The sequence below is a fragment of the Melospiza melodia genome, chromosome 3, assembly GCF_035770615.1.
Source record: "Melospiza melodia melodia isolate bMelMel2 chromosome 3, bMelMel2.pri, whole genome shotgun sequence".
NCBI classification, from domain to species: Eukaryota; Metazoa; Chordata; class Aves; order Passeriformes; family Passerellidae; genus Melospiza; species Melospiza melodia.
The window spans coordinates 50011454-50021704 of record NC_086196.1 but is presented as its reverse complement, the minus strand read 5'-3'; the positions used below and the strand labels follow the sequence as shown (position 1 = coordinate 50021704).

General features: G+C 49.8%; 1 protein-coding gene across 1 annotated transcript; it reads right to left on the bottom strand.

Moving 5' to 3' along the window:
* Positions 1 to 768: 768 nt before the first annotated feature.
* Positions 769 to 9327, bottom strand: DLL1 (delta like canonical Notch ligand 1). Its single transcript, XM_063151693.1, has 11 exons — positions 8744 to 9327; positions 8188 to 8499; positions 7925 to 7985; positions 7431 to 7688; positions 4927 to 4987; positions 4319 to 4449; positions 4004 to 4173; positions 3660 to 3876; positions 1909 to 2701; positions 1679 to 1793; positions 769 to 1338 (listed from the first exon to the last, which is right to left on the bottom strand). The coding sequence occupies exons 1-11, from the start codon at positions 8801 to 8803 to the stop codon at positions 1333 to 1335; spliced, it is 2184 nt and encodes a 727-aa protein (XP_063007763.1). The 5' UTR covers positions 8804 to 9327; the 3' UTR covers positions 769 to 1332.
* Positions 9328 to 10251: the final 924 nt, after the last annotated feature.

Sequence of the window (10251 nt, the reverse complement as noted above, 5' to 3'; positions counted from 1 at the left end):
GATCACACTGTCCCACTATGAAGGCAGCAGGCACCAGGGGCAGAGCAGAAACCAAAGACACAGCTGGTACTTCAGTAGGTGTTTAGTCAGGGGAGTTGTGGCCACCAGTCAGTTCACTGTTACAGTTCACTGTTATTTCCTGGAGAAGGAGGTCTGGGGGAGCTCACAGCCCATAGGAGCACATCAAGGACCTGAGCTAGGAGCTCTCCCTTGCTGGTGTGTCCCAAACTCCCCTGGACTCCAGGCAAGTGTTTGAGCTTTCAAAAAATGAGGAGTTGAGTCATGACATGCTCCAGGTCTGGATAGCAATGGAGTGCACTCAACTCTTGCTCTTCCTCAGGAAGTGACTCCATATGTGTTTATATAAACACACAGCCCAACATGACAGGGCAAATATTACTCAAGGTTTTGCCATTTGCCTTTGGGGTAATACTGAGCACAGCCATGGGGTCAAAAGGCCAGAAGGTTAGGAGGGGAAAGATGGAGGGTCTACAGACAACAAGTTGTTCCCCAATCTTTGTAATAAGTCTCAGGCCTACTCAATGCCCCCATGCGTCCACACAGGCCTGTCAGATGCCTGGTTGCAAAGTTCAGTCAGTTCATCATCAGATATGGAATAAACATAGCACTCTGGTTATCATTAATAATATTTATTTTGGAAAAATATTTTAAAAATGAATTTCTTCATTAACAAAACGGTAAAAAAAATCAAATAACATTTGCACAATATTCCATAAATACATTTATATACAAAAAAATATAGTCACATAGACCCGAAGTGCCTTTGTACATATTTACCAAAAAATTTAAATTATAAAAAAATGAACATCACAAAATACTCAAGCTTTACAATTATCATGAAAATATTTTTACAGATTCAAAAAAATAACACACTTTTTCTCACCTAGTAAAAACACATTTTAGTATCAAAAAAGACAATAAAGGCAGTGTTTGTGTCTCTAATTCAAGAAAAGACTGGCTCATAATAATCCAAAATATACACTTCAGGCAGTGCATGCTTCTTATGTAGTAATTAAGTCCATTCATTTAAATATATATAGAAAAGCAACTGACCATAGTGCAATGATAAAATTCATAAAAGGCAGTGCAACAGTAATCCTTGAACACAGACCCTAGCCTGGTGTCCATCTTGTTTCTTTATTTTGCAGTCACTTTGCTAACTTCAGTAGAGAACCAGCTCAAGCCTGAATTTAGTTTCTCAGCAGCAGTCAGTGAAGGAATCTATCTCCCATTCCTCTTTCAGCAGCATTCATTGGGGCACGTCTCCTCTGAAATTGTTCTGAGCAACCACCTTGCCATATGACCTCTGGTTTACACCTGAAAAGAGAAAACACAAGCAGAGATCAGGAGAGGTTAATGAAACATATGAAAAGGGCTGTAAGGCTGCAGAGGGTCAGGACTCTGCATAAAGCACACCAAGAGGTGGGTCAGCACACCTCAGCCATTGTACCCTAGTCTACAAAACTTGTCAAACCCACAACATGCACAGCAGCAAATCACTGAGCTTGTCTTTACAACATCCACAGCATCATAAACTCAAGATGTCTGGATTTCAACAGGTACAAAACACTGTGGCATTATGGAAAAGAGTTTATCTGCCCTGGCATGTATTGGATGGGAGCTGCAGACTTTTCTCTGCTGTTCCAACCCTACTAACCTCAGTTGCTATGATGCACTCATCTTTCTCTTCTGATATGACATACACCGACTGGTACTTTGTGTCCTTTGAAGTGGAATATACTGAATCTGGTCGCTTTCTTTCAGAAGTATCACTATTGAAGGCAAAAAGAGAAAGAACAAGTCAGATGACTGTTGCTTAAGGCTACCTATGAGATATACACTCCCCCTTCAAAGCCAAGCTGCCCCCTGCCCTCAGATGTGAGATACCTCTTTAGTTGTACTGCACTTTTCTCCTCTGCCTCTGAATCATACGTTTCACACTTGGCTTCGCATTTGCTGTGCTCCTCCTTAACTGAGTCCTCATTCTTGAGTTCATGCACCAAATTGTAATCCACTGATGGGTATCTGACTTTGTAGCCATTTTTATCAGAGTTATCGCTGTGAAAGTCTACTTTCTTATTTGTGTTTTTAATCTGAGTGGCACCAATGACACTTATGGAAATGTCCTTCTCGCGCTGGCAGTTTGCCAGGTTGTTCATAGTCTCGGTCTCACTCCTGCAGGCATCAGGCTGGTGGTGCCTCTTCTGCACTCGGAGCCTGACGCACACCACCACGGCAGCACAGCCCAGCAGCAGCATGAGGACCAGAATAATCCCAGCGCAGACAGCGATCCAGGGGAACTGGGAGTTCTGGCCTTCCGTGTACTTTTCAGTGAAGTCCACGATGACGGGGCCCTGCGGCGGCTCCGGGAGCAGGAACTGGCAGTTGAGGCCGCCATAGCCCCGGGCACACTCACACACGTAGCGGTTGTTCCTCTCGTGGCAGGTGGCCCCATTGTGGCAAGGGTTGTGTTCGCATCTGCTCACCGGGGTGCTGCAGTTCTTCCCGTTGTATCCTGGGGGGCAGGTGCAGGAGTAGTCATTGATGCCATCCTGGCAGGTCCCTCCGTTGACGCAGGGGAAGGAGGCACAGTCGTCCACGTTGTCATCGCAGTGCCTCCCAGTGAAGCCAGCCTGGCACTGGCAGATATAGGAGTTGCCCAGATCCACACACTGGGCTCCTGCAACACAGCAAGGGGGAAGAGCTGAGTGGTGGGCAGCCAGACACAACAGCCCCCCACTTGCTGCTCTTGAGGCAAAAGGTATAACCAGCAGCTGAGGAAAGGTCAGCTTGACCTTTGACAAGTCTAATCCAACATAAAAAGCACATGTTTTTAAGAAAGATTTTTGTTAAGCAGATTTATTTTTCATTCTCAATTCTATTCCTTTTTTAACATTTCACTCAGCTTGAACCAGAACACTAGTCCGGGTCAGATTAACACCACATCTCATGTTACAGAGTTTGAGTGGCAATGAATAAGGAGGATTACAGTACAGAAAGTCTTCACTAATTTAATCAAAACAGGAAAATTACTGTTACCAGATTACAAGTAATAATGTTTAGCACTTGTGTGGCATTTGCATCCACAGACCTCTAAGACTCTTTGTAAAGGATTTAAAAGTATAATCTTCCACGTTTTCATGCATGAAGCTTCAGACCAACTTAGTTGGCCATAGCCACCCCATCAGAAAATGCAATCTGAAGCAATGGCCCAAGCCTTGCCACTGCTTTCTTAGTAGAGATCCTCCTCCATCAAGTCAACTATTGACATGACAAGGACTTTTTTGCAAGAGAATATAGTGGTAGGGCAAGGCAGAATGGCTTTAAACTGAAAGAGAGCAGGTTTAGATAAGATGCAATGAAAAAATTCTTTACTATGAGAGAAAAGTTGCCCAGAGAAGTGGTGGATGTTCCATCCCTGGCAGTGTTCAAGGCCAGATTCGATGGGGCTTTCAACAGCCTGGTCTAGTGAAAGGTGTCTTTGCCCATGGCAGGGGTTTGGAACTAGATGACCTTTAAGGTCCCTTCCAACCCAGACCATTCTATGACTCTATGACTGATCAGTGTGCCTTGATCAGTGGGCCTTGTTATGAGCTCCAGACCAGACACCAAAGTAAGGGTATGCTGTTTGGCCTTACCATTAGCACAAGGGCTGGAACTGCAGTAGTCGATTTTCTTTTCACAGTTGAAGCCAGAATAGCCCAGTGGGCAGCGGCAGCTGTAGCCCCCGTCAGGGTTGTCGGTGCAGCGGCCGCCGTTGAAGCACGGCCCGTCCGCACAAGTCATGGCGCTCAGCTCACAGTTCTTCCCATAGAAGCCTGGGGGGCAGGTACAGGAGTAGCTGTTCTCCAGATCCTGGGGGGAGGAAACAAGAAACTATCAAAACATTGTCTGAACTTGCTCTGAAATCCAAAAAGGGATTTTAAAAATTAGTAAAACTGACATTAACTCCTCCCTTGGAGGAGTTTAGCAAACAACTTACGGTGCAGCTTCCACCATTCTTGCAAGGGTTGGCGTCACATTCATTGATTTCAATCTCGCAGTTGGAGCCTGTGTACCCAGGTCGGCATGAACAAGTGTAGCTCCCCTGACCAGTGTTGGTGCACGTGGCACCATTCTTGCAGGGCTTGTGGTGAGTGCAGTAGTTCAGGTCTGTAAAAGATATATTTTCTTTTTTTAAAGAGAGCAGCCAATATGCTTGCTACTTTGCAAGACTAGCAGACAGTGGGTGAGCTGAAAATAGTTGCCTGCTTTCTGCATTTTAAAACAGATACTCAGGCAAGGACTGAGAACTCACCCTGGTTGCAGAAGAGGCCACCCCAGCCTTCCTGGCAGTTGCACTGCCACGGCTGCTGACAGGTACCATGAAGGCAGCCTGGGTATCGGATGCACTCATCACAGTATCGTCCCTGCCAGCCCACTCTGCACCTGAAAAAAAAGATGACAAAAAATTCTCTTCAGATTTAGAATTCTCCCAGTTGGAAAGCCTATCACAAACTCTGCAAGCACACCGATGCCAGGGATCAAGTTTCCCAAAAGCCCTCAGTGATCCTTCATGTGAGAAAGTCACCGAGTCCAACCGTAGCATCAGCATTCATCAGCCCTAGCTATTTCTTCCACTTCCTTAGATAGACCCATGGTTCTGATAGTTAATTTGCTTACTCTAATAACAAAGAGCCAAATCTTACACACAGCACTGTAAACCCATTAGGTTAATATTAATGGCAGTGATGTTTGACTTATGGAATAATAATTTGATCTGGCATCAACCGGATATTTCAAATTTCCATCTAATATGATGAAAGGCCTTTAAACCAACCCTTCAAATGTGCAATGGTTTATTTAACACCAGAGCATCAACACTGAAAGACAAAGAAGGAAGCAGGAAGGGAGTGGAAAACTTACTTGCATTCCCCCGGCTTGTCGCAAAAGCCGTGCTGCTCGTCACATCCAGGCAAACAAATCGCTGTAAACAAACCAAGCAGGGAAAGACATCAGCACTGGTGCCAAAACAATTCTCTTTTACAAGTCTGAGTCTGGGAGCACCTTGTGGGTGGGGAATGAGTCCCTTTTACTAGGTTGGGGCAGTTAAGCGCAGCTGAATTAATCTCTGGAGTCTGAAGGAGTATTGATCTTGCCCCGTAACTGGGCACTTTACTTATCACCAGGGATGAGCATTCTTCTTAATACAGTTGCACACAGACAAAAGAGGGCTCACAATTGCTCCCTTCCCCACAGCCCCTCACCCCCCTTCCCTTCCCTTCCCAGTGAGGGTCAGAAGTCCTTTTTTCCAATTCTATGCACACAGCTCCACCTCTTAATATCCCCCGAAAGTGTGTGTGCAGATAAGAGTGGACAGCTGGTGTGCAGGGTGCCAGTGCAAGACAGCTGCTCTATTGTCTATTCTCTCCCAGCAGCTGCCCCACTGCAACAATACCCCGGCCCCGGAGCCAATGGGGCCGGCGGCCGGCGACCGGGCAGCCTATCCCTGCCCACAGCTAATCTATGGCACGCGCGTGATTTCGCTGCAAAAAAACTTTTTTTTTTCTTATTCAAATAAATAAGTCTAAAGTTCTTCCTCCCTCCCTCTTCCCCCCCTCCGCCCTGCTCCGAAAAGGGGCGGGCGGGTGGGTGCAGCCCTGGTAAAAGAGGTAAGCGGGCCAGCGGGAGGGAGGATGAGAGAAGGGAAAAAAGGGACTTCTGCTCATTACTTCGCCTGGTTATGGAACTCATTAAGCAGGCACTGCAAAGTTTTAATTCAACAAAGCCAGCCGGAGACAATGGCATGCGAGGGGAAGGAGGGGGGAAGAAAAAGAAAGAAAGAATCAGTGCTGATAATCAGATCGCCTCCAAGTTGGAAAGAATGGAGCTGGGGGCAAGGCAACGGGAAGCAATCTGCAACTGGCAGCTCCACTCACTAACGGCAAAACATTCTTTTTGCATGCACACATAAACACATCTCCCCTGCCTAGTAGGTTTGTGTCAGTGCTATAAGCTGGTTTTTTTTCTGAGAGGGAAAACACAGCGAAGAACGTACGTAATGAGTCAAGAAAGATGGACAGCCTTCTGCTTCGCTGTGGGAATAGCAGAGATGTACAGGCATTCTAAAGTGCTGACAGCCCCAAAAGAGCTCATTATCAAAATGCTTCCTTTTTCCCCACCCCTTGACACAACTGGGCTAGGCACTTTTGATCATAGGAAAGGTTGTAACTCTCATTTAAAACACTATCAAAGAAAATGCAAGCCCCTTTGCCTGCTGTTTATTGTACAACATCTTACCGTGAACTGCTAAAAGCATCCTAGCACTCACTAACAGTGTGAATAATCAATCAGGAATGGTTTGATAGCAGCTCAGCTGAGACCACAGTGTAGGTGGGTTTAAAGAGAAACAAAAACACAACAAGAAGAAAGCTGAGAGGCTGCTTTGCAGCCTGGAACTGTTTTCTTCCTGCCTGCCTGGCCCTTTGATGACTGCAGAGGAGCACTGGCCAGTACGTCATCTGCCAGCATATTTCAGACCCATGTATACACACAAACAGGGAATGCCATCACAGGCTGCGGCAGGGGCTCTGTGTGCACGTTTGGGTGTACACTGCTATGGATCTACAAAGGGCGGAATCTCGTACAACCGGAAAGTATCTGACATCCCGGACTATCCTGTCTGTGATCTGCTTACTGTCCCAGCTTTTCCTGCTGTACCAACACACCACATTCCACAAAAAATTCAAGCTCTGGGGTATGTTTCATGTCCCTCACTACTTTATTGGTATTAATCATCATGGCAACGGGACAGAAGAGAGATGAGGAATAAGTTGAACGTTCTTGTGGCCCCATGTGTAGAAATTGTTAGTGGCAGCATATGAGTAGAAATGAGAAATGTATAGTCTAGAAGCCATAGAGAATGTCTTGGACTTCCCAATATTTTTCTTAAGACAAGGCCACAGAGGGTCAGACCATAGCAAGCCTACCCAAAAGGCTGTCACGTGGATGTTGCCAAAGTCTAGCTCCCTCCCCTGATGCTTTGTACCCTGTAGGTGATGACATCAAAGTTGTGTGGCAGGAGGGTGGGCAGGTATAAAAAGTAGTCCTGATATATTTTAATAAATCCTCAAGCAACTGCTGAACATTTTGCTTCCAGATTAAATGGTCTAAAGCAAATGAGCAAGAGTGTAGTGTTGTCACTGACGTTTTGTTGGCTTGAGAAGGGGCTGTCTGCATTACCTTTCTGTGGCAATGCTGAGATCTCCCATCCCTCACACTGGTAAGGCTTGGGCATGGAACCAGACATCCATCCACCATTGCTTGGTTCTCCCTCCCCATGGGGCCTGATGTCAGAGAAACAGCCCTCTGCCAACCCCAAGAGATGCTGCTGCAAGGGGCACCCAAGGAGACAAGGAGGTGACACTTACGCTCAGTGCAGTACTGGCCTTTCCAGCCCGGGTTGCAGACTTTCTCGCCACGCTCTCCACAGGTGAAGTGACCAAAGGCATCATCCCGGGGCCGGCAGAAGACGGAGCAGCCTTCTCCGTAGTAGTGCTCGTCGCACACGAAGCGATAGGAGTACTTGAGGTCGGTGCGGCCGCTGCTGTGCAGGTCCTGGGACCACTCTTCACCCACTGCCAAGTGTCTCTGGGTGGCCAGGCGGCTGATGAGGCGCTCAGGGTTTTCTGTGGGGAAGTGGAGAGGAGAGTGGTTAGAGATCCCAAAGCAGGCAGGGCATAGTGGGGTCTCTGGTGGGAGGGGAGCTGCAGAGGCAGGATGACATGGCTGCATGCCAACAGGTTGGCCTCTGTTGCCACAGCTCTGCTGTAGAGGAGAATGTGCTACACACTGCAGAGAGAGGGGACAAAATAGGGCTGCAGGACTGGGATTATTATGGGGAAAAGCGTTTCAGGACACTTACCAGTGGTGAGGTCATCAGGTGAGTCCGTATGCAGAGCCTCAATGATGAGCGAGAAGGTGCCCTGTGAAAAGAAGGAGACACAACCCACCAGGAGCGCATGAGAGCAGGTAGGCCCAAGGGACAGTGCCACCAGTCCCCAGGAGTCAGCAGTCATTATCCCCCTCCCATCTTCACACTTCAAGGGGATTGGTGGCCTCTTGGAATGGCACGGGACGGGACGGGATGGATATGTGCCGCCCCCTCCAGCATCGCCCCCCACTTACGGGCCAGGTGAAGCCGAAGGGGAAGCGGATGGGATTGCTGAAGGCGGGGTCGGCACCGCCCGCGCCGTCGGGGACGCTGAAGGAGTTGGCGCCGAGCACGGGGGTGATGGCGCTGCCGTAGGTGCAGGGCGGCTCGGGGGACACGCTGGCCTGGTAGTGCTTGAGGCAGACGCGGAAGAAGGTCTTGCAGTCGCACTGCTGGAGCCCGCCGGCGCCGGGGCCGCCCCCGCGGCAGCAATTGCGGTTGCTGAGCAGCCCCTTCTTATTGACAAACTCCTGCAGCTTCAGCTCGAAGACCCCGGAGGAGCCGACCTGCGGGGCGGGGACAGCGGCCGTCAGCCCCCGAGCAGCCCGCTCCCCAGCCCGGCCCCGGCCCGACCCCAGCGGGCACCCCCTGCCCGCTCCTCACGGCTGCGAGCGGCAGCGACAGACCCCGGCATCCCTGCGGGACCCCCGGTGCAGGGACCCCCCGGTGCAGGCATTCCTGTCCCCGGCATTCCCGGTGCAGGGACCCCCCGGTGCAGGCATTGCTGTCCCCCACGCCGCGGGCACTTACCTGGCAGCGGCTCAGCAGCACCGAGAGGACGGCGAGCGTCAGCAGGAACCGACCTCCCATTTTGGAGGTGCAGCTCTGGTGCCCTCGCTTTCCTCCCCCTTATCTTCTCGTCAGAGGGAAAAGGGGAAAGTGTCTTTCGGGATAAGGGTAAAAAACACAGCGGCCAAAGCCGCTCGTCCCAGCAGAGCTGGAAGAGTTAGTGTCACGGTCTCCTTCTTTCAGGAGTGTCTCTGACTTTTTTTCCCTTTTGCCGATACCTCTAAATGTAGTCTGTCGGCAACTGACAGCTCTTTCGGATGGCAAAAGAAAAAGAGAGGAAAAGAGGACGGGGAAAAAAAAATTTATCTGTTAAACTCTTTTTCTTTCGCAATCCACGATGGTCCTCCTTTTCTCCAGGAAGAAAAAATAAAAATAATAAAATAAAAGCAACTTAATTCCCAACAGAGGCAGAGAAAAGGCTTCCCAAGGAAGATTAAAAATTGGCGATCTGCAAATCCCTGCAGAGGCAGCGGCGGAGGCAGCGGCGATAATTCCCGGGGCGGTGCGATTCGGGAGCGGCTCTGCGCGGCTGCGCTCGCCCAGCGCACGTCGGGGCTGGTGGGTGTCAAACAGCAGCGGTGGCGGGCAGGTCACGTCGGAGCCTTGATCCCCTTTTTTCTTTTTTTTCTCTTTTCCTTTTTTTTTTTTTTTTTTTTTTTTTTTTTTTTTTTTGCAAAGGAAGCGAAGCTCTCTTTCCTTGTTGTGGGTTTACTTTTGTTTTGAGAGGAATCCCAGCCAACAAAAATAAGCTCGTGTCTCAGCAGCAGCGACCAGAGCGTGTCCGGGTGTGCTCCTACGGGGGAGGGGGTGCCTGCTCTGCGCTGCTGCGCTCCGCTCCGTGCCGCGGCTCGGCTCGGCTCGGCGGCTCTCTCCGAGGGTGAAGCGCTAAGGATCTGCCTCTCCTTGGGCGCCTGCCGCCCTTATATCCCGCCGGCCGACTGCATGCCTAATGAGATGCAAATGAGCAGCCCCCCAATCTGGCTAGAGCTGTCACAAAGGAGCCACTTTTCCAAACCCTCCTCTCAATGGATCGCCAAATGGTCAGTGAGCTGTAAAATGTGCAACCCTCCTCCCCCTCCCCTTCGCGCTCACAAAACGTGTTCATTTACATTCCTGCAAATTTGGTAACCGCAAGAATCCCCCTTCTGCTCCGGCGAGAGGGTAACACCCCCTCCGCACCGGGGAGAGGCAGTGCAACACGCTCCGGCCAGAGAGCAGCCCCGGGGACGGCGGGCTGTAATTGCCTCTTGGAACGCGCAGAGCAGCCGCCGTGACCCCAAAAAGTGACTCGGTGATCGTGACTACTCCAAGGGGCTTCTCCGGCGTTTAAGGGACGAGGGAGGTGGGAGTCATCGAACCACAGCGAGGGGAGTCCCATCCCATGAAATTCACACTGCATTTACCCTGGCGTAACCGGGGTAATTGGGGAGGGGAACAACGAGCGTGGACGAAGTGACCGGGGGTTCGCT